Below are 25905 nucleotides of genomic sequence, written 5' to 3' on the forward strand. Positions count from 1 at the left end.
AACTGTGGTTTAACTTCCTACTCTAGGCTAATGAAGATGGACATGCGCCATATAGTGTGCTATGAGGGAAATTTTGCCTGGACAGCGGCACCACGACCCTACTCTGAATTCCAGCTGCCAGAATTGCTTTACAAGCATGTCAATGTGTACATTGGACCTCGGTTTTTCGTCACATCCGAGAAACTATACCCTGTCCCTTGACAGGCCCTCTGTCCTTCACCACGGACCCTTTATAATCAGAAAATAGGTAAATATTAACCCCACATAAAGAACTATGTATTTGACTGAACCGAATACGTTTGATTTATAGACGATATTAATTGATGTTATAAGAATTAACATAAAGAATGTTATTAATTGATTGGGGGGGGGGGAGTCGCCGATCCCCAAAGGAACGAAAGAAAACAAATGTAAATCAATAATATTTATTAATTTATTTAATAAACAACGGAAAACAATAATTACATATAACACAACAAATCAATAAAAATATTTAAAAATAAAACTGAGATCGCCCATTGAAACTAGGAATAATGTGAGGTTCCGTTAGGACAAACTGAAATGTCGGAATTTAAAAGGGCTAAACTCAATATTTTCCATAATATTTGAAATCAAAAACACGAATTAGAAATCAATATTCATTTTGTTATCTTGCCGGGAAAATAAGGGATCCCAATATCCAATATTTAAGACACAATAAATTGTTTTATAAGCAATACACGAGTCGTGTATTTTGGGCGTAATTTGTAATGAGACAATGCCGAAGTAATTAGTAATGAGCGATTTACAGATGACAAAAATATAATATTAAAAAAAACCGTGTAGAATGGACTAAGGAGGCGTCAACGACCATCGGTCAATTTGGACTGTAGTCATTGAGTCAACTGGCGTGGTTTCGATTCGCCGGTTGTACGTGACAAGAAGTAGGAGGGCCTGTCCAACCTCGTGGGTTTTCTCCGGGTCCTCCGGTTTCCTCCCACTACTAAAGACCCCTACGCGCCAGAGAATTATTGAAATAAAATTGAACCATATGTTGGTCCCGAGGTGGCCTAGTTTGTGTCGAGTGAACGTTAAACCCCATTTGTTAATATTGGAACGGGTGGTCTGGTGCCTTATTAACTAAAACTTAAACTAGAATAGCTCTCCGACGAAAAGTCACATCCTTTAAATATTTTAGTCTACAGCTTATATGTATGGAAATTAAGATGAAATGAAATGGGGGTTTAACGTCCTACTATTCTGCTGGAAATTAAGGTTTTGGAGCAAAAAAGTATACATATATAACCGCAAATGGTTCTTTACAAGAGACAAAATCACGATTAGCAAATTATTCCACACAAATGACTAATGGCATTCCTTCAATGATTTTGAACATAGTGTCTTGTATGGTTTTTTGTGTTTGTTATTCGTGATTTTGGAACGTCAACTTCACAGGTTAACCTTTTCTGTTCTTTCGTTTCAAGGAATTTGAGACAAGATGAACCATGCTTGTATGAATTTATCGTAGTTCCGTTTTGATTAAAGTTTAATTCCAAATTAGTTACATCACGTCGTGTTTGATTGAAGAGGACCCAGATGATTCCAAATACGTTTTCAATTACGGATTCTTCACTTTATGAAAACCACTCGAATACTCAAATTATTAAAAAAAAAGTCAATGAAAAAATGATTGATTGAACAGTATCGGAAACCGGATATGTTATTTACTTTCAAGAATTATCGATTACCAATTTGGATAATTGTGACGTAATAGTTTGTTTACAAGAACTATATTGTAGTAGCTTGATTTCTAATTCGGGTTAAACAGGATCCATTTAAATCAAACACACCGTCCTTATAATTGATGACGTCATTCATTCCAATAGAAATATCAACCAAGAACCAGGTGCGTATTTAAATTGATATGAATGACGTGATATTACAGTATGGAATACCAATTTGATTTCCTGTTCTTCCGGAACACCTGTTAAAGTTTTCTTATTTCTTCAGGAAATGGACTAAATTAATACCAAATGTACTTGGCTGCACTGTTTAAAAGCTTTTAGTACCAAATTTTTAAGTTTTGACATTTGAAACAAAATAGCTTTTACATGGTTCAAGTCATCAAGACCCCAAGAATAGAAAATCAAATTAGTTTAGCCTTAGAACAAACTGAAATCCTCGAATTGTGTATACTTAGCCCAATTGATGATCTGCTCTTAAGCGATAAAATGTATGAAAACCTGGTTGGGATAAAGAAACACAGAATCGAGTTACAGAGAGAGAGAGAAAAATGGGGTTTAACGTCAACTCGACACAAACTAGGTCATTTCGGGACTAACATATGGTTCAATTTTTATTTCAATAATTTGCTTGCGCGTAGGGGTCTTTAGCAGTGGGGGGAAACCGAAGGACCCGGAGAAAACCCACGGAGGTTGGACGGGCGACCCTAATCCAGAATCGAGTTACAGACAAACAGATTTTTGAATTTTGAATCCTTATTTGAGTTCCAAGAAGTCTGATAATCTGTGTTATTGACCTTTATTTTGCATCTGCAGAATCGACCCAACTGGGTGGATGCGCCGATTCCTGGATCTGGAACCGGATTGGAACATCTTTAGACAACAAACATAATGGATTCTCTATCTGGCAACAATCTAGATGTGGAATCGCGCCCGATCACATCGGCTCAAATAAAGACCTATTCCAGATTTGATGGGTGGCATGAAGAAACTAAACTTTAGTACATTCAGGGAGTGGGGTGAGTGAACGGGGCTTGATGTCCAATCGACACAAATTTGGCCATTTCTGAACTAACATATGATACAATTTGATTTCAATGATTCGCTTGCACAGCCAACCAACTCTCGATGTGGTCTCAATCATCAAATATGGACAAATGAATGGAAGTTTTTCACAGTGAACAATCTAAAACCGTTTAACAATTAGCGACCACTCAAAATGCTATATATATATATACAGATTATATACAAACATGTTCAGCGAATAATAACCGCGCATGACACCAACGATACCGTATCAAAAGTGATGTCATGTTGCTCTTTTAGAAATAATACCTGGTAAAATATATGAAACGAACGGATGATAAGTCTGAAGTCTTTCTTCATAACTGGATAGGCAAAAACACTGATAGAAGATATAGTATGTATCTTTCATTTGAAATCAAATCCAAGATAACAAATGGTTATAGATGTTTATGTACGTATCTTTTTAAGAACACGGCGGTGTTTTGATCCGACATTACACAACACTTAAGTCCTTTAATCTCGTTTCCTTTTTGTCCTTCAAATATTCTTTATAAATTAAACGAAACGAACATTAGAACGCGAGTAATTCATAACTGAATACAGGAAATAAAATCGTTAAAACACGAGTAATTCATCACTAGATTCAGGAAACAAAATCGTTAAAGCTGTTAACAATCTCTTTATAGGAAAACCACGGTTCTTTGATTCCATACTATTCTCGAGTTTGAGTTCTTTAATCTCATTTCTTGCCTGTCTTTTAAATACTTGTTAAGTGGGTGTTGGACATAGGAGATCCTTGGTGTTTGGGTCGATAGCGAAGTAGATAGAAACACATTTTAGTATTAAAGAGAAAATATATAATGGGGTTAGCAGCACTGTTTAAAGGAGCTAGACTCTGTATAAAAGTACTTATAGCCACTGTTTGTTGATCTGACGGCAGATGATGATAGACATCCAATAAATCGAACACGAAATACGGACTCCAACAAATAATAAACACTGAAAAGACAAGAAAATAAAGATCTTAATATAAAGTTACAATATTGGTATGGGTTCGTATATTTGAAATCATATCTAACGGAATCCAGTTAATAATTAAGACTAGAAATAAAGGAAAGAGCATCAGAAAATAAAGATGTTAATTCAAAGAAAGAATATTGTTATAGATCTATAGATCCGCATAACTGTATAATCTTTACACAGTGTAAAACATTGTTGTTATCAAATAAACGTTTCAAATCTCCAATTCATAAATTAGTACTACAAAAATATAATCTGTTTACATTTAACAACGTTATCGAGACTTTTTGGCGGTAATTATTGGATACCGGAGTTTAGGAATTGTCACAATTTCAATTGCATATTTTGAATATAATTAACGAGAGATTAATAACAGCAAGTTCAGTATAACCACTATTCAAATAGCAGTCGAATAATGACGTGGAATATTCGAATAGTAAACTCAACATTTAATATAACCACTATTCAAATAGCAGTCGAATAATGACTTTGAATATTCGAATAGTAAACTCAACATTGAATACACTATTCAAATTTCAGTCAAATAATGACTTTGAATATTCGAATAGTAAACTCAACATTCAATATAACCACTATTCAAATAGCAGTCGAGTAATGACTTTGAATATTCGAATAGTAAACTCAACATTCAATATAACCACTATTTAAATAGCAGTCGAATAATGCCTTTGAATATTCGAATAGTAACAGACAATATAACCACCTTTCAAATAGCAGTCGAATAATGACTTTGAATATTCGAATAGTAAACTCGACATTGAATATAACGACTATTGAAATAGCAGTCGAATAATGGCATGGAATATTGGAATAGTAAACGCAACATTCGATATAACCGCAACAAAATAGCCAATTGTAGAATAATAAAAAAAATAGTCATTACAACTTACCTAACACAATAACGAGGGTCATTTTAATAGTTTTTAATTTTGCTTTAGGAATAAGACCACGTGAACTACAAGCAGTCAACATTTCTTTCTTTCTGTTATTACGATTACTTCTACTCGATATATAGGAACCTGAAAATGGACATTGTATATTAGTTTATGATTACTCATCTCAGAACACCTGGTACCACTTCTCAAGTGATATTTGGTATCTATTTGTCCAGTTTTTTCAGTTTGTCCGCGTAAAATCTCCCTCATAGCACACTGCATTTCGTAAGTCCGGATAGGATAAAAAAAAAAACGTAGGCCGTATTACCCCAATTAACGTCTAAGAGACACAACACAGCGAAGCAGCGACCAGTGTAAAGTGATGACAAATATCACGTACTATCAGCTCCCCTAATGTCAGTGTTCATGTGGAGATTTTCCGCCCCCACCCCCATCCCGCCCTGACCGCGCTTGCGAATCCTTCATACGAACCCTGTCATCATAGGCTTCTGTTATCCTGATTTAGAACCTATTTAACTTCTTTGGCAAAAACGTCAGGACTTCGATTGAAACAGTCTTTTTGTGAAGAGTGATTGATATAAAACCATATAACTTACTGAATTTAATGTCCAGCGGGGTAATTGCTCTGTTATTAGTCATTTTCGTGCTATTTCTTTATGCACACAGTGGACTATATATAATTTGAGAAAAGATCCCTGTCCTGGATGGCCTTCATATTCTATTTTGCAATGTAGTTCTAATCGGTTTTACACCTTTCATTCAAACAAACACTACATAGCCATTTTCAATTTTACGAAATGGAAGCAGAATAAATACTTCTTTAAATTCTCGTAGTCTATACTAGTGTATTCGACCAACATCCTCGATTAAAATGTCGGTCAACAAGCTTCATGTCTGTTCTCAAGCGGAGATAATTGTAAGACCAGTGTCTAGTCGTTCGGATGGGGCAACAAACAGAGGTTCCGTGTACACATTAGCGTGTTAAGAACTCTTTGACAATTGGAATTTGAAATAAGATTAGACTGTAGTGCTGCTGCCTGAGCACAATTTCCCTGATAGTACACTGTATGACGTATGTCCGTCTTCATTATCCCAGTCGGTGCAGAAAAGTAGGACGTTAAACCCCATTTCATTTCATTTTCAAAGTATGTTCAAAAACCGGTACCATATATTGGTGTTATCATATAAATAGAAATTGTTCTCGATTTTTCAATCCAGGACACTCTTGGTCACTAGCCCCCCCCCCCCCTCTGTGCGATAATTAAACTGGAAGGTTTATATATATGAACAAGGTGAATTAATTAATCAATTAATGTGGTATTAGCTGTTTTACTTACTATTTGTGATGTATCTTTTCTCTGAGGTAACTGAGTTGGGTACTTGTAACGACGTTTTTCTCCATAATATAACTACTATTATAATATAGCAGACTGCAATCAATACGGCTGGTATAATAAACAGTCCTATAGCGATTATCGTTATATACAGCTGTAAATAGAAAGATTAGGACACCATCATTTTAAATAAACACAAAAGTTAAACACTAATGGCAATATATGGGAAATGCGGTGGCTCAGTAATTGATGTGCTGGCTGGGTAACCAGAAGGTTTCGGGTTCGCTCACGATGTTGGTCGAGATAGTTCCCCTTGATTTTCTGGCGTGGCTTCCCTTTGCCAGTGGTGCAAGGAACAGCGTAATGTCCTTCGGTTGGGACGCAAACAGAAGTCTCGTGTACACATTTTCTAGCATGTAAAAGATTAGACCGTAGCAAAATTCCCCTCAGTCTATTTCGTTTGCATTAGCCCGGTAAGCCCAAAAAAATAGGAAGTTAAATCTCATTTCATTTTATTTCATTTCGAAAATCAATATTATGACAGTATTAGATACACCAACTAGCCATAATTTTAGACTTCTTTGAAATAAGACGTCATCTTTTTTTAAGGTATATGCAGAAGCAGAATATATAGAAGATTGCAAAAGACGAGATCTCTTAACATTAATGATGTAAGAGTAGCAACAATATTCTTGTGTCTATACAATTTAAGAAACATATAACATTATTGCCTATTCTAGTCCATTCACGACGCCTGCCATTAGAATTCTTCCAGATCTAGAGAATTTCTCTCATCTAATTAATCTCATTTCGATCATTTATAATTTCAATGGCCTTCACAACGTTGTGTAGTGAGGACAAGCAAGACGAATTTTTTAATTATAAAAACCGAAACGAAATAGGATCTATGTTTTCATCAGATTGGAGAATTTCTATTCGATATTTTACGTTATGGTGTGATATGACAGTCAAAAATAAATCATGATTAGCAGAGGATTTTGACGAGTAAGTGGTCCCCAAGCGCTACGTACTTGTCTTGTTGTTGTTGGGGCGGGGCACTTTGACAAAAGTCTAAGACTCTGCCAATTTAAGTACGATGGATATGGAACTTGGCATGCTTATTCCTTGTCCTTGGACAATTGGGCATCGATTTACGGACATCGATGTTTGATATGCCGTCACAATTTTAAAACACTTCTGGTCCATACAGTACACAAGTCTTGATTTATTAGAATAAATATTTACTTTTTTGTGGCAATTGTGATTTACCAGAAAAAAAACCATATATTTTTCGTGGCATCACTAGTTTATATTTCAACTCATTCTACTGGTAATAAAACAAAACTAGTAACGCAACCCTTAACTGATATATCGACATTTAAAAAAAAACATAACTTCCTAATATAATCCATTTATGGCACAATATTTTTATATATAGCACTGTTCCTGAAATTGGATAATATAACTGTCAATTTCGCTAGTTGTGAAGAATTCGGTCTTAGTTGTTTTCAGGAAGTAAAGAAGATTTATTGGTCGTAGTATGAGTAAGATAAATTAATGTGCTCAATTTGCAGAAAGCAGAACATTGTTCGAAAAAATTATTTCATTTCATGGCTACTTTAATATTTCAATAAATACAACATATGACGCAGCAACATTTTGCCTAATTCATTTATGTTTTTATTTACGCAATCCTTGGACTTGGTCGTCGTGACTTTTTCTTAACCTACATTCTACAGTCCTGATTGTGGCTGGAAGCGGAAATAAAACAAAATGGGTGTAACTCAGCCTATATAAGAGCAACTCCAGTGAGAGCCTATGGGAGAGCCTATACATTTAAAAGTAAATGTCCTTCAGAAATTACCTTGGATAAAAGGAAATTGACTTCAAATTTTAAAATTTTAGGAGGAGAACCCATGTACCCCCCCCCCCCCCACACCCACCTTCTGGCTCTGCGGTCAGTCATGCGGGAGCAGGAAGACCCCCCCCCCCCCCGGCCCGAACGCGAACATTTTTCTGCACGCACCCCTGTTAATGTCCTACTTTTCGCCACCAATAGGGATAATGAACATGGGCATGTCCCGTACATGGTGCTCCGAGGGAAATTTGATTGGACCGCGCGGCACTTCGCTATGCCCTTATTTCGAATCGCATCTGTCTAGGGTTTCTTTACGTGCAGGACAAAACATTAAATCCGAGATTTCATTCAATTACATGCTGTCGCTGGATCCACTAACACTGTGAACAGACGAACGACGATCAAATGTGCGGACGGTCGTGGGCGACAACGATATACTTCATATACGCACACATTTAGAATATAATGCAAAACATAAGCTATATATTACCTTCCAATACCAAGCTTCTGGAAACTCTATCCAGCATTGGGGTCGACCGTCTACTATTATACGTTCATTAATAACAAGCATTGGTACAGAGAAAGTCAGAGCACAACCCCATGCCAACGATACCAAAATTTTGGAACGTGTTTCTGAAACGAAAAATTAAAATATTATAAATCATTGTTTCTTGGAACAGGTACTGTGTCCAAGGGTCTGCGTACTGTTCTTATTCTCCTTCTTGTTCGGGGGAGAGGGGCACACTTCGAAAAAAATCTGAATTCAAGGGCGATAGACATGAAACTTGACACGCTTGTTTCCAGGACGATTCCACATCGATTGTTACACTAACCATGATATCTGTGATGACGTAATGCTCGGTCCCGGGTCAATAGTATACTAAAACAGAATATTAATGTTATGTTTTGGTATTTTCGGTAGTGTACCAGTCGTTGCGAGAAGAAAATCGTCAATTGAAGAACATTAAAGGCTCAATACCACTCTTGTTGTAACTGAATAATATGTCCCAATATTTATTCTGGTCAACAAATTGTACTATATATTTTACAATATTCCAATTAATTGATGATACAAATTTCATCTTAACACACCTAATTTAAAAAATTGGAAAAATTCAACTAAATGATTTGAAAAGCCTGAGGTAAAGCTTTTCAAATGTGACTTGGATTTAAAAATATTTACACAACAGGTAGGACACTAACACATCTAGTACTTAGAATAAGGCTATTTTTTTATTTTCTGGAGCTGTCAAGCCAGCAAGAGTGTTATTGTCCCTTTAATATTATGTTGCGAGAAAAAAATCGTAAATAGTAACTGGGGAGAAAGAATTATAAATAGGATCTGACTTAACAAAACAAACGATAGATTATACTGAATCACGGAAACTGGTCGAAATAATATGGGAAGAAGATGAAGACATTTTGACAGCATGTATCCGTCTAGTTTTGTCTGTACAGCCATATATTTGATATGCTAAGCTCGTCATTTCCTCGACTTTTATTGAAAGGATTAGAGACGCTATAACAGGAACATAAGAATTGTGTCAGTATTCTTAGATTTTATTCGGCAAATTTCAGCGAAATTTTTATACCCTTAAACGTGTGACGTAATGTAAGAGTGGTTTCATAACATTCGCATTTTATTAAAACTAAGATCGCCAAATCATTATTGTAAACTCTGTCAAAAAACTTTAGGACATATTTTTGTGTTCATGTCACTTCTTTGATATTACATTTCTTGCAGACTTTCTTATAATCGAACGTACAAGCTGTTGTATGGCAGTGAACATGAACAATGATGCTAAGACTGGTATGTAATCTGTTTTTATCGGCTCGTAGAAACAACCTACGTGACCAATGAAATCATCAAGGGTAGATAATTTGAATTCGAGAATAACCGTGAATGTACCCAGGGGTTAGTTGAGTAGAATGGAATAATACTACTGGGGATACCGAAATGGTATTTCGCTGACATAAAACAAATGTGTGGACAGTTTTCAGCAAAAATCTGAAGTCATTTTGACAAATACTGGTAAATATTTAGATTTTTACTTGTATCCTTAAAGGTGCATCACATTGTTGAAAAGTTTGTCGTTTTCATTCGGTTAACACGGAGCAATAGTTTAAACTATATTCATTACGTTCCAGGCGCATCGGTAATTCGGTATAGGTTAAACATTCTAAGACTAAAATATGAAAATTCTTCGATTCCGTTTGGTAATCTTCGACGATGATTTTAACGTTAAACGTAAATATGGAAATAAATTCTTTGATTACAATCCACAAACTTCGGTAAAATATTTAATACTATCTTTAACGGTATATTTAACACTTTCTTTTATTTCATTCGGCCAGCTTTATATTTTCGACCGTTAACACGTCAATAGTGCACCATTCCTTACGAAAAATCTACTTTGTCTACTAAATTGTAATGATCACATTCTAATCAGTTTATCGGATACTGATTTAATATCAGTCTCTCCCAGTATGGTACTTCACCGGCATTCCGTGGCATTTAGTGACTATCAGTGGGTTCCAATTTAATTATAGTAATAGTATACAGGAAATTATCTAGACTTATTTCGTAACTTGTCCTCTTGATTTATGGACAGAAACTACTTTTCAGCTGATAGAGTCGACGTCATATTGGTCACAAAGGGGAATATCACAGACACGTGAAAACTTTCAAGAAGAGTCATTCGTAGGTGAAAAGCTCGTTTGGCGTAGTTTGGAGATTGAGGAGCGACTGAGAAATGTTATCGTCTCCATTTCCTTGCTTATGGCACAGTCTTGCCCTTTAAGTTACGGTATCCAGTGGTGATGGTAAGGATCATTCATGGTATCCTTTTGACGGCGTTAGTACAAAATGATGCTTTTGGGGATCATTAATAAAACCAAAGACGTTGCTCCTGGGTACAAGTATAATAAAGTAATGCCTAGTCTATACCACTAAAGCTCAGATCCAGCTATCTTGGCTTAAACACATTTTGTGTCTTTATATGACTTGTTTTGTAGCGCACAGGTTGCAAGTTGATGGGTATATTAAGTCGACATTACTGAGAGAGAGAGAGAGAGGGGAGAGAGATAGAGAGAGGGGGGGGGGGTAATGTCCACTAGACGCAAACAAGGACATTTCGAGACATTCAAGGCATAATTTTATTTAGAGAATTCGCTTTAACAGTGAGTGGAGATCCAGAGAAAAACCTGCGGGTTGGACGGCCCTGCCCTTGGTCACGTACATGTATGGGATCGAAACCGCGTCGCTTGACTCAAAGGCAGACCTTATGACCTAAAGGAACCAAAGCTGTTGCTAGCTTAGAACTTCAATTATTTAAAATCATCACACAATAGTGATGTTGGTTTTTTTTAATATTATTTTGGGGATGTGGGAAGCCTGGTCTGTTAACAATTTCCTTCAGCTGCCAAAGACCTGAGCTTCAGCGAATTATTATGGAAATATTAATAATAAATATACATGTATATATATGTGCGTAACGACATAACCGTATATCTTTCTTTTTTGATATATCTTCTTATTCTTCTATTAGTCGTTTAACGATACCACAGACAAACTACCTTTGAACAATTCCAACCCATGTTAAGAATGAAATCGACTTACGTTTTGAATGATGATAAGGAAGTTAAAGTTTTACATACGAGCCCGTTCATTGGATGCAAGAAATAAACATTACGGTCGCAGTATAATCATTCTTCCGGGATACGTAGAACGTAAAGTACGTGTCTATTGAATTAAATTCGGACACTCTCGTGTGGATCTTAACTTAATGAAAAGCCTCAGTGGTGCTTTGCGATAATGAACTAGGTTATGTTTGGGTAAAGGTCACGTTTATCAAGGCAACCATCGGAGTAGCAAAGATCAAATCACATCACTGTTAGAAGCATTTGAACATCTTAGTACAAGGTCGGTGCAATGCTCACAGAAACTCTGTTAGATTATTTCTAGTTCATTTGGCACCAGAAACTCGTTTTAATCCCATATAAAGCTAACAAATAACTGGCAAAGGGTGCTAACAGGCATGCGCTGAATATTAAGGTGGCAATACGCTTATACTAGCCTTTTATCACACTTATTGCTAAATATGCATATTAATTTAGAAATCCCGACAGTTCAAGGTTCGTTATATGAAACATTAATCAACCCTGTTTACCACTCGATAAAATCGTTATATGTAAACAGATGCCATATTGGGTAGTCAACTAATTTAAGTGAGAGGGGCGTTTATTTGAGAAGATGTGATCGGTTTTATGATACAGTAAGGTTTAGACGGATAAAATATTGGGCGAGCGACCCTACCACTTAATGACTCATTGGCAGACCTCATGATCTAAAGCACACACACGCGCGCGGTAGACCATACATGCCGCCACCCACAATACAAAAAGTGTCAACGGGATGAGATGGTACAGAGTCTTCGATAATGGAAAAGACTCTCTTAAGAGACGAGAATCGGTCGTTGTTTTTAGTTTTCATGTAAGCTAGTCACATACCAAAACAAAATAAAATCCCTCCCTGGAGAATGACTGTAATCAGAAGTCAAGTAGTTAAATCGAGATTACTAAGTATACACAGTTTGTATTTCCAGACTTACTCGAAATCCTACATACGTACGGTTTTCAATGCAATTAGGCAAAAACGAAAAATACACGTGCCTTACTCATAGTGAAGCAACATGACTGTCGTGTTTCGTAGAACGTCACATCAATAATTTTAGTCAAAAACGAATCGATAAATAGATCGATTCAGCTCATTCTACGTAATATTAATGTTATAGAGCCTACGCTTTTCAAACAAATCTTGCCAAATCATCAAAAAATCAAAATTCCAAGAAACCTCGCAACTTTAACAACGAGACAATAACCATTCGACCAATTTAGATCAGATCGGTTTCAAAAATAAATATCTTGTTTAAATCTTTCACAATTTCTTCTATCTTCTCTAATATTTGATTATTTGATTCACGAGTATTTCCTCAAAATAGTTTTCCGTATTTCGTAATATCAATTGATTTTTTTAGATTACATCTGGCCATTCTCAATGTCGTTAAATACCTACTCCCGAAAACATATCAACGGCTTTCTGAATAGTCTTATACTTGAATAGCCTAGGCATGTTTGTCATTTGTATTAAAGCAGAATCATGTTGAAAAATTCTCAAAATAGATTTTCATTATTTGTTTTACGGCGGTCCCCTCCTGCATCTTGCTTGTGACGTCAATATTATTGGATTGTTAAAATACACAAACAAACCGAGGTCTTTAATTAATGGCTTCAATGTTGTGATTACCGCGGTCTATTCAATATCGGCTATTCTTAAAGGATTCCGGGTATCCCTTCAGTAAGGTTTCCCCCCGAGTAAATAAAAATCTTTTAATGTTGTTACTTTATACCGTTTCAATCAATTAAGAGTCTGAAGTCTATGTCGATCGTGGTAATGGTTGATCGGAACAATGACAATCAGGATACTAACGCGAATCACTGACGCGTAAGGATCAGATGGAATTTGTCTTATAAAGTCTCTTTTATAAGTAAAAGATGAACTCGGTATTAGATCATAAGTATTATTATCCATAGAAAAAAATATAATTCTTGTCTTGAAAAGTTATATACGGATCAGCATAAAAGCTTATATCTTTAGGTGCATACTTCATTTGCCATGTTGGCGGATTATAAAGATGAATTAGGCTGTATATCCAGATATCACCATTTAATACACACGTTTCTTTCTAATTCTGAATAACGACAAACACACGAATTGCATTGCAAAATGACATAAATGAGATACATGTAAATGAGAATGGTACAATATTCCTACTTCATTATGGTAATACGACTCAACTGATTAACATGCTTTCGTTGTATCTTTAATGCTGAACTCGGTGTGTCAGAAAGTCGGCATATGAAACAAGTGTTATGATAACGTAATTGTAATCGATTGTGGTTAATCGGAAAGGCGAACGTAAAACAAATGATTAATGGGTGTAAGATTATAGTCCCAAAAATGTCAGAGTATTATCAAGAAATTCAAAACTGAGAATCTTTCAAATTGAAAAGCAAGTGCTCATACTCCATTACTGGGAGTGACGTATAGACAGACGGGTTTTAGTATTTGACAACAAGACGAAGCATACATTTCAAATCAATTTAAAATAGAAACTGAATACAATAATTATGGTTGCGTTTAACCCACAGCTAATCTGATCGAATTTGAATCCACGTCCATGTGTTATAATGAGTGCACAAAATGAAAATAATGTACGGACAATTTGGGATCATATGAAATATAGCCGTATTACTTTTTAGATAAAGCCGCATGGCGAATTTTTATTTTTCAATACAGATTTATCTGACATGAAAGACAAGATGTGCCAAAACTATCTTGACATAACTTTAGGTTTACCTTTGTACAAATATTTTGCGCATATAATATCGTCACATGAATAAAATTTACAAACCGGAAGATTTCTGTACACACCGAGACTATCATCAATAAGAGGGAACGGATACTTTTTTTAAAATTTTGTCTGTTGAATTTATTTCTGATTCAGTATCCGATTCTTCACCGTATTATGAATGCAAGGCATTAAGATAACCCCAAAGATTAACTATTCCAAAGCTTAGAAATTTGAATGTAGATACATAAATCCACATTAGGCTAATGATCAAAAACGTCCGAGTGAAATACTAATATTGCAGCATAATGTGAAATGGGGAATAAATAGAACACCCCTACACACAAGACTAATATGGCAAACTGTTATTGTCGCAAATTACTATTATCATAGCGTGATACAGATCACGTTCTAGGTGTAAACTAACTGTAAATTACTGTGACTTATGAAACTCCAGATAGACATTTAATAACCTTTATGTGACAAAGGGACATTCTCTAACAGGACATCAATAAATGGCGTCTACTTTATGTTTCTTAAGTTAAATAACGGCAATTATAGAATTAGCAAGATTGCATCCGTCTAGAACAACAACATGGTTCCAGCCAGATTCATCAAGTTCCGGTGCTAAACGGTTGATGGTTGTCACAAACGAGAGAGGGGGTGGGGGTATCTCTCCTAGATTACAATGAAAATCCAACCCGTTTTAAAATAGATCTCAATGTATCATTTCGATTATTCATGGGGTAAATTCCGTTCGAGTAAATTAATATTTTGTTGATTTATTTTACCATTATTTGTTTCTTTTCGATTTTGACAACTGACGACAATCGGTTATATCTTCCTACACTGATCGATAACAAATACTTTATTACAGCCTAAATCAAAGAGGTCTATCTCCTTTATATTTAAATGTATTGAAGTGCAATTTTGAGCAAAATGAGTGTATTGGGAATAATGTGAGCATTATGAATTCGGGGTGAACAGATAAGCTGAATGCATGGTCTATTATTTCAACATGATTGTTGATCGCATGTACTGGTTGATGGCATATTAGATATCAGTATTATTAATCCTCATGTCACTAAAAACATTTTTGATTGATTACAGCGTGAATATGGATTTGTGCTTTAAAGTGGCGATTCTGGGGATTAGATTTAAAGTAACGATGGTGGAATTTCGAGCGCGATGCATATTAGATGGCATATTGGTTGATGGCATATTAGATGTCAGTATTATTAATCCTCATGTCACTAAAAACATTTTTGATTGATTACAGTGTGAATATGGATTTGTGCTTTAAAGTGGCGATTCTGGGGATTAGATTTAAAGTAACGATGGTGGAATTTCGAGCGCGATGCCGACTGGAATCAGTGCCATGAAATATCACTGGATGATTCAAACTAAATTAACTTTATATCTTTCAGGATCGACAGTGGCCCAATGAGCAGCGCGCAGACTCCATAACCAGGAGTTTCCAGGTTAGATCAAAGTTTTCCCTTGTCAGTAGTATGGGAATATGGATCTGACTGGGTACAGCGTTTAGTTGTTTTCATGGTACGAACAATGAAGGTCTAGTGTAAAAGATCCCTTAATAGTTGGCGGAAACGATTAACATATGCCAGTCTTTATTAGTCCCGTTGTTACAAAAAAATCATGTCCCTGAAGCAACGACCACGAGTTTTACAGCATCTAGCCGTTGCTTCAATACTCAACAATTCCAGAACTTTTGCGCTCGTTGTGTTTACACGTGACTAATTAGCATTGCCCAATCAGAGGTCGTGGCACATAACACACTGTAAACAAATATGGCGGCCTCCATAGAAAAGAAACTAGAAAAGTTTACAGCCTTTGTTGATCAGCCATGATTTCCAGCAACCTTGACATTGATCGAACCTTGAACTTTGCAACTCGATTGTCACATATTGACATTTTAGCTAGAAGCGCGAGACTTGATAATCGTAACGATATTTTTAACGAAGGAAATTTATAGGATCACAAGCTGGGCTTATACCCAATCGAAATTAATGCTAAAATATGCGGGGTATTACGTGAAGGGCTTGATAAGATGTACGTAGTTAAGGCGAGATCAAGCCTTCTATTGAAGATGCATAGAAATAGGCCACTAAACCCCATGTCATTTGATGTCGCTTTTAGAGCTTGATATTCGAACAACATATGTGTTGATCGACTAAGATCTCATTCGATTGAAACTCGAATTCCATTTATATGAGTGTGAATCGCACTTCATGCTATTTTAATCAGCTAAGATCTGGTTCCGGTGTCACAAAACATTCCTAGACTTAAGAATTTACACAAAATTGTTCGCCTTATTTTTATTAAAGCATAGTCCTTTATAAAACATTTGTTTTTTTTAATATATCAGGGGGGTTGGGTGGCTGAATGGTTAGCGTGCGCGCGCTGTATCATAAAGTCTGTCATTGAGTCGACTGGCGTGGTTTCGAATCCCCGGTTGTACGTGGCAAGGAATAGGGTCCCCTGTCCAACCTCGTGGGTTTTCTCCGGGTACTCCGGTTTCCTCCCACTGCTAAAGACCCCTACGCGCAAGCGATTTATGTAAATAAAATTGAACCATAAGTTAGTCCCGAAATGACCTAGTTTGTGTCGCGTGGACGTTAAACCCCATTTCTCTCTCTCTCTCTCTCTCTTTAATGTATCAAATACATAATGAGAAACTATGTGCAAATTTTGGTGTTTCTGGATCAAAGAAATTGCTCTTAAACAGTGATTGGAAGTGGAGTAAATTCTTAACTTAAATATGAGAATATTTTGTGAAACACGGGATTTAATGGGGGGGGGGGGGCTTTAAGTAAACCCTATTTAATACTTTAATACTTGACTAAACGACAGACCTTATGTTGTTTTTGTTTTTTGTTTTTTTTTGTGTGTTTTCTTTTTCTTTCTTTCTTTTTTTTTTGGGGGGGGGGGGTATATGTGTTTACGATTAACGTGTTTGCCGTTAAATGACAATGTAACATAATGTATATAAAGAGGAGGGGCAGACATCATGAAAATTTAATTTCTCCAGGGGAAATACACCTCTCACGCAATTTGTCATATTACCGTATTCAATGTTTACTAATACGTTTTACATGTTGTTCACCTATTATGACAATTCCATGTCCATAAGAACATATAAATTACGCCGATACGATTGATACGATTAATGCAAATTTGATGTTTCGCTGTCCAAGGCCTATTGCTAATCGAATGTTTACGGATCACATTTCGGTTTGTGATGCTTACAACACGGCATGACTTTTATTGTTACGTATTCCTCACGGTCGATCACTTTGTTTTTCGTGGGGTGAGTATCCCTATAAGCCCTATAATCCATTAATCAAATCCAGCAATTAATTAAATAATTTATATTGTATGTCAATCTGTCTGAACAAGATGTAATGAACCTCTAACAGAGATATGATTGATAGTGATAGCTTTTAGCATATTACTCATAGCTTACATTGTTAAAAGCACAAGAATAAGACCATTCATATTATCCCCAAAGAGACAGAAGGGGGGGGGGGGGCTGTTGGTGTCCACTTGACACAAACTAGGTCATTTCGGGACTAACATATGGTTCAATTTTAGGGGTCTTTACCAGTGGGAGAAAACGGAAGGACCCGGAGAAAACCCACGAGTTTGGACAGGCGACCCCTACGCTATCACTTACAAGCGGGGAATCAAAACCACGCCGCTTGACTCAATGACAGATCTTATGTTCTAACGCGCACGTGAGGAAGGGGGTCTTAATCTAAGGCGTCTTCCACAACCCGGACCCACAATCATTGTCAACAATATACGTGATAAAATGCATAAAAAAACCTCGACAGTTGGAATTTGAAACAAGAGTGATCCGTGGCGCCGCTGTCCGGGCAATAGTTCCCTCATAGTACACTATGGAATATGCCCGACTTTATTTATAGCCCTGTCGGTGCAGAAAAACAGGCTTTTAAATCCCATTTCATTTCATTTCTAATACAGATACGTACCTATCACTGCATATAACCTATATTGTAACGCGTCTGGGGTCTTTTTTAGACAAATACCACAAGTATATATCTGAAGCAGTATTAAAACTCCTCAAAGACAATAGAATTTCAAGAAAACCGGTGTGCTCGTAAAAGAACGCTCGCATCCCCATCTTCGTTAACCGGGGCTGTGCAGAAACGTTGAACGTTAACTACCATTTCATTTCATTTATACACCCACATTCCAGAATCCGGAAGTAATATAAATTTCAACTATCATGAAGGAGTTTTTACTACATATCCCAATCTAAGGATTGTATGATATTCATTTGCGTGTCAAATTATAGATATATAAGGTTTTTTGTTTAATTTAAGTGAGAAGTATCTAAAGAAGACGTGTCACGCAAATTACTCGCGTATCAACAATATATCAAATAGTAGATGGGTTTTTTTTATGTAGTTAGTTGTCGGTACAATATTATCTTAAATAAATTGATCGATTATCTGTTGTCTGAAATTGATAATCTGGTCATATATTTCAATCCTTATGCCGTCAATCTAATGAAACAATGGTTCATCATTTCGACCTGAATAATATACATATAAGTCGCTGTATGGAAAAGCACGGGCGACAATAATACAAAACCGGTAAATAATCAGATTGTATTGAAACGCGATGGTCTTGAGCATGGTTTGTGATCAAATTCGTTAGATATTTGTTATTTTTATTTAATGACTTATATGATATTTGTTAAGAAAAATGACCGAGCTTATTCTCGAGTGTGGTTTCCCTTTGTCAGTGGTGCAGGTGTAACAGAGTGATTTATACCTGAAGTTGACGTTATATTATGTTCGTTAATAAATAACCTGGTGTGACAATCTGATCTATAACTGAAGTTGACGTTTAAACTCTCGACAACTTCTGTGAAGACACGTTCTTAATAAACATCTAGTTAATTCAAGATGTTCTTCAACAAGCTACACATGATCCGCGTGTAACACTAGACGGAACTTCAAAGAGAATGTATTAGTTGTCAGTTCATTATACCTTGACCTGACAATGACTTTTAAAGAAACATGCAGTTTAATTACAAACACCATAATTGATAATAAACAATACCATATATGATTATCACTCCTGTCCACCTCCGCTAAATGTTAGAGGCTTTATAAGCAGACGTTTACTGACAGCAAGTCAGACTTGGAATAGAGCTCCTCTCGATTTGTGTCTATTTCATGTTCCCAATAAAGGTCTTATATACATTATGATATTCTGTTATCTGTAAGACATAGTGTTACACATGACGGAGGGCCTGACAAGGAGCGGCGTTTGGTCGTTCGGAGGGCACGAAAAAACAAGGACGTTGTACACGTTCGAGAGAGCACTTAAAAGGATCCAAGTAAGAGTCTGCGTAGCGCATAGCACACTGCATAGCGAATGTCGGTCTACAGTATCCCGATAGTTGCAAAAATATAGGACGTCGAACCTCATTTCATTCTTCATCCTAGATGGGAACAAACATAAACACTCAGCCAACATTTCTTTCCGGTAGATTATCAATTAACAGGTTGAGCGCGACTACTCATTAACAGTCCATCAAATTAATAATCACTTGATCCAATAAAGAAGCAATCTCATCAATATAATCGTCTAATTATATCTTCTAATTTAACCTCGACTACATGGCGGTTGGGGTCGATAACTCTATTTTAACTCAATGATTGAACAGTTATTGGATATAATATGATAACACCCGCACCACGTCAAGTGACCCATAAATATATCGATATTGATATCTAATACTTCCCGAACATATGCATTTGATTTTACAGGAAATGGCTAAACAATGTATCGGATGAATGAATGAATGAAATGGTGTTTAACGTCCTATTTTCTGTCCAATGTATTGAATTCCCTTTTGCAATCAAGGTCGGGTACAATGCTATTTATATTTTTTCTATTTATTGATATTTGTTTTAAGCAGTATAGGACTATTCCTTCAGTCCACTAAACATATTCCTAATCCTTGTACAAAACAAAAATGATTTGGCTCAAACAGTATAATAAGGCCGTAATAAGATAGCAAAAGATCAAGGGGGGCAATTACTAAACTTCCGGCAAAGTCAGGTAACTAAACTGATGATAGATATAACCGATGTCTTGTACGTTGCAAGTCATAAAATGAAATGAAATACTGTTTTGCACTGATTGGGCTTATGAAAACGGGGATACGCCATACGGTGTGTTATAAGGAAAATTTTGCCCGGACAGCTTAACTACGGCCTACTATTATATCTAATTCTAACTGATAAGGGTTCTTTTACGTGAACGCCAATGTGCACACTTGACCTCGGTGCTAGTATAGAAGATATCCGGACAGTATAGACAGAAAATAATAGAATGATCAAAAGTTTTATTAGAAGCCTATCCGAGAAGCATTGCCAGGTACTTTCATGAATGCAGGTGGCGCCATTCCTCTTCGGTAGAATTGGAACGCATGCGCATTAGTTTGCACACACGTCAATTACCAGTTCCTTCTTTTCACCCGATATTATTTTTGTTTTCATTTCTAGTCTGGGTTTCTTTTTGACCTAATACTGCGGAAAGGGTTATAATTTATGAAGAATAAAGAAACAATCCCCGTCTCTGACGTCGGGCTTATTTTTAGAATCCAATCTTATAATAATGCAAAGGCCTAGTCTGCTATGACAATCCAATCAGTCTAGATTTGATTTCTGTTTTGATTTAAAGGGAAACGATGTTGGTTTATTAATATTATTAATCAAAGTTCATATCATTATCGTTAGGTTATATATTAAGACTGTTTAAATAATAAGAATCATTCATGTACTATATGTAGCCTACTTCTCACCAGTCCAGACTATTATAGCCATCATTAGCTTAGGCCAGAAGTATAATGGTTTTTGTGAATATTTGACCAAATTAAGTCAATTCTTTCAAATGGGTGTATAATTTTAATTTCTGTTTACAAGGGCATACTATATTCATATTTACGGTATATTGCTCCACAGACAGAATATTTTTTTTATGTAAACACAATATACACAGAATGTTAAATCGTGACAATTGATCGTTTCAAATCACCAGTTCCATGGGCCTTATAATTACAGACCATATGGTCCATAGGCCTACTGACTGTAAATAAAACATAGACTGTATAAGAAAATGTGGTATCTCATTTTAAAGAAATAAGTTTGGAAGCTTACAGTAATCATTTCATATTTTCTAAGAAAGTCAAAACACAACATTCTTTCTATATAATCTGTTGCTTATTAAAGATACGTGATTTAGATAAATGATATATAATAACACCAAATCGCCTTTATATTGTTTGTTTATGACTATTAACTTTATAAACACGTTAGATGAGTCAATCAATTAGTGCCTACATCGTGACGTCTCAAAAACACTATATATCCATCAGAAACGGAAATATCATTAATAACACAATGTAAGGCATCATTTAGACACCATGTATATTCTTTGGAGATCAGATACACAACCGCGTTAGTGACATCCACCCCCACCCCCTCTCCCGCCTATAAAACAATAACTTCACCCAAGTTTAATATATTACATCCCACTTCCACCTCGTTGCCAGTGGCAACCTTTGATAAAACTTTCCTGTTTATTTCCAATACAGGAATAGAAGTAGACGTGTATCAGAAATGAACAGTACGCTTTCCAGAAAGAGTACTGTTCATATCCGACAAACGACCACTTTTATAGAGGCATTGAAAATAAGCAGGATGAAAACAAACGCTTAGAAAGTCATAAATTTTATTACAAATAAATTTCAACGGACGAACCATCCGCCGATAAGCACTTCACCAGGATTGACCCACGTTTTGCAGTGTCCCAGGGACACGTTGTGATGGCTCTATGTTCACGTCATCTATCTGCGGAGTGCAGCACTCGGCAAACCTCAGCAGATTCCAGTACCCTACATCTAGCCTCGGCTGTATGTCGAAGTCCGCCATTGGAACTACTTTCAAGTTCCCGGATTACCACCGGCGTTGCCCATGACGAAGCCTTTGAAGAATGTTTTATCATACAAATATTTCAAAGTCTGAAGCTGTTTTTCTTTCAAGTTTATCCGATTTTCTTCAAACAAGGACAACTTTACACTAAAAATTCTATACACGCTTCGAACGACGCAATTTTGATAACATTTTTTTAAAAGCGGCAAGTTTTCCTAATAAGTAAACCGGTGTCGCATCGCAATTGTATAGGCGTAGGTGCATATCACTTATCGTCATACAGCCGAGGCTAGATGTAGAGTAACGGAATCTGTCGGGGTTTGCCGAGTGCGGAGTGCAGTCTAAAAAACACGTGACTGTTTTACGCTCAGGGTAACGCAGCAAGACGCACGTGTAAATGCAATACTACTCAGGTCGTTTCTCCACTGCGAAATCATTCTACCATGAAATGTAACGTGAGACACAGAAAAGGATAAATGAAAGAGGAGAAAGTATTTGTCACATTTCGCAGCAAGACGCACGTGTAAATGCAATACTACTTAGGTCGTTTTTCCATTCTGCCTTGAAATGTAACATTAGACAAAGAAAGGGATAAATGAAAGAGCAGAAAATATTTGTCACATTTCGCTTGACACGACTCGACAGAAATGTGACGTAAGTGACTTATTAGCGCCTTTCCTCGACTGGGACCCTCGATCAAAACTGGCCTGATCTTCACCGATACACCTCGGAAAGTGTGCTAATAACTACTACTTTCCTTCTAGGTAAGGTAGCGTATTAAAGCCGAAACACTGAACTACTCTAGGATTACATCAAAGGGAAACAAATGTAGTTTGATGAAATTGTTCAAAGATTAAATGTCAGTTCATACATATCGTTTTTCGGCAAAATGATAGCATTACTTACCACTTCCTGAGAATTTTAGAGGTCGTGCGATAGCATCAAGGCGATCTATGCTAAGTGCCACCAAAGCAAACGTTGCACCATACGTCACAACTCCTTGCGCATAACGTACTAGTTTACAGCCTACGTTACCACCATGCCAATCTATCGTACTCTTCCATATAATATCTGTTAAAACGTTTACTAAACCGGCTGATATATCTGAAAAGAAATAAGTGAATGAGAAATGAACATACAATATTGATATGGCGAGGAACTGTCCAAAGCTGCTAGAGGGTCTGGTGCTAGTGTTTAGAGTGACCCAGATACGATGAACGATAACGAAAACCTTAATCCCGTCGTCAAGATGTCCCATATATACTCTTTAAAAAAAAGTAGGGGATATTCAGAAACAATACAAAACTGTGGAAATGCACTGCTGTTTTTATTAGAGGTAACCAGTGTATGTTAATAACAGGCCAATTTCCTACACATGAACATAAACATTTCATGTGGGCGGCTTATCTGACGGTCCCATTTCACTCGCAAAGAGACATACCGCCAAAAGTGATAATGGACGTTTTTGATTTTTATCTTAATAATGAGTAATTGCTCCACCAATCCTCAGACATTCAGTAATTCGTCGTGGCATGCTCCTAATCAACCGTCCAATCACGATTTGGGGCAATCTGACCCACTCCTCTTGCAGTGCCACGGCGAATTCTTGCAGTGTTGTCGGTTGACGTTGACGTCGACGAACACGTCTCCCGATCAAATTAAACGTAACAAAGCAAAGATACGCTAAACAGTAAATCTATGCAAGAACCGATAGGAAAGCAAACATGGGCAGATAAACCAGCAAGGGGCAGTTTTCATCAACCCTTCCTTGAAGTGTCAAATTTGACAATGAACCCCTCCCTCGTGTATGGCGCTATTGCGTGTCGCATGTGCAGCTCAGTGGTTCTGTTGGGGCGATAAGTTCTTCATCTGTGAACATACTCTCAAAGCATGTCAAGTATCCATGACTATCATATCACAACCTGCATAGGTATTTGCATTTCAATATCCCCTACTTTTTTTTGAAGAGTATCATTTTAAATTTCCAATACAGAATTAGGAAACAAAAGACAGTAGTTTGATGAAAACTTCAAGTTGCAAACAAAGAAATGGTCAAGGTTGTTATTATAACGCATAAAACTTAACTTAAAACATAACGATTCCGTAATCGGCTCGGAAGGCTGTACTACGTCTGGTGGGATATACCGGATATTATGATGATGGCGGCAACTTAGAATGCGCTTAATGATTCCATAACCCGTTCTGGAGGACGTACTATTCCACAAAGACCCAGAGCTTGTAGGTGACAATGCCCTGTGTTGTCCCCTGCCTAATCTCGTAGGTTTTCACTCTACTGCCAGAGCAGGAGTCGACCTGACGCGTGTTTCTTTACAGGTAACTGGCAGGGTTTCGATTCCCTGGTTGTACGTGACAAGGAGTAGGGTCGAATGTCCAACCTCGTGGGTTTTCTCCGTGTCCTCCGGTTTCCTCCCACTGCTAAAGCGCCCTACGCGCAAGCGAATTATTGAAATAAAATTGACCCATGTGTTAGTCCCGAAATGACCTAGTTTGCGTCGAGTGGACGTTAAACCCCATCTCTCTCTCTCTCTCTCTCTCTCTCTCTCGACTGTTACATGTTTAATTGCATGTTACAATCGACACTGATTGAAAATGATGTAAAGACTAAGTCTGATCTAGTGGAGGGGGGTGGATGGCTGAATGGTTAGCGTGCGCGCGCTGTATCATAAAGTCTGTCATTGAGTCGACTGGCGTGGTTTCGAATCCCCGGTTGTACGTGGCAAAGAGTAGGGGCGCCTGTCAAACCTCGTGGGTTTTCTCCGGGTCCTCCGATTTCCTCCCACTGCTAAAGGCACCTACGCGCAAGCGAATTATGTAAATAAAATATGTTAGTCCCGAAATGACCTAGTTTGTGTCGAGTGGACGTTAAACCCCATTTATCTCTCTCTCTCTCTGATCTAGTGACATTTACAAATGTTAAGTTAATCTGAACTAATCCCCATGTTCACAATGACACAAGTGACAAACGGTTTAGCCACTTGCCTGTCATGACAAATACATGTAAACAATTCTCTCGTATGTTGACAACTCTGTTATCAATACATATACAGCTTGAGGTGCGTGAGACCACATGCAGGGTATTAAATAGGGTTTGTTTAAAGCCCTTAATGCCAGATCTTATCACATTAAAATAGTATGAAGCACGATTCATACTGATATCAATCGAATGAAATTCTAGTTCCAAACGAGTGAGATCTTAGTTGATCAATATAATATTTTGTTTATTAAAAGGGTGAATTTTGTTCGAATACCAAACTCTAAAAATATTAAATGAAATGGGGTTTAATGTCATACTTGTATGCACCCCCGGCCTAATGAAGACGGGCATATGCCATGCGTTTCTGTCTACTCATTAAGAATGTTTTACGGGTTAAGAGGGAAATTGTTCCCGGACTTCGGCGCTATACCTGCTACTCTGATTTCGAATTACAACACCGTCAATGGTTCTGTTACATGCACATCAATGCATACACAGGATCATGACTATAGACACTGTTCTTGTCAGCCCTCCGTCTTGGGGAACACCGGGATCGAACACAGGAACTCCAGGCTAGCGAGCCAACTTAGTCACCGCGGCTACCATGTGGTTTAAGGTCTGTTTCGAAAG

At 36.9% G+C, this 25905-nt stretch overlaps 1 protein-coding gene across 1 annotated transcript in view; it reads right to left on the reverse strand.

The window, feature by feature from the left end:
* Nucleotides 1-3504: 3504 nt before the first annotated feature.
* LOC126832690 (cardioacceleratory peptide receptor-like) overlaps nucleotides 3505-25905 on the reverse strand; it is a 37406-nt gene continuing 15005 nt past the window's right edge. The window contains exons 2-6 of the mRNA XM_050563556.1: nucleotides 23190-23384; nucleotides 8367-8509; nucleotides 6022-6172; nucleotides 4679-4807; nucleotides 3505-3746 (exon numbers count right to left, since the gene is read on the reverse strand). Of these exons, the coding sequence (XP_050419513.1) occupies nucleotides 3505-3746; nucleotides 4679-4807; nucleotides 6022-6172; nucleotides 8367-8509; nucleotides 23190-23384 (860 nt within the window). The remainder of the gene's footprint in view (nucleotides 3747-4678; nucleotides 4808-6021; nucleotides 6173-8366; nucleotides 8510-23189; nucleotides 23385-25905) is intronic.

Source organism: Patella vulgata, chromosome 9 (genome assembly GCF_932274485.2).
Source record: "Patella vulgata chromosome 9, xgPatVulg1.2, whole genome shotgun sequence".
Classification (NCBI taxonomy): domain Eukaryota; kingdom Metazoa; phylum Mollusca; class Gastropoda; family Patellidae; genus Patella; species Patella vulgata.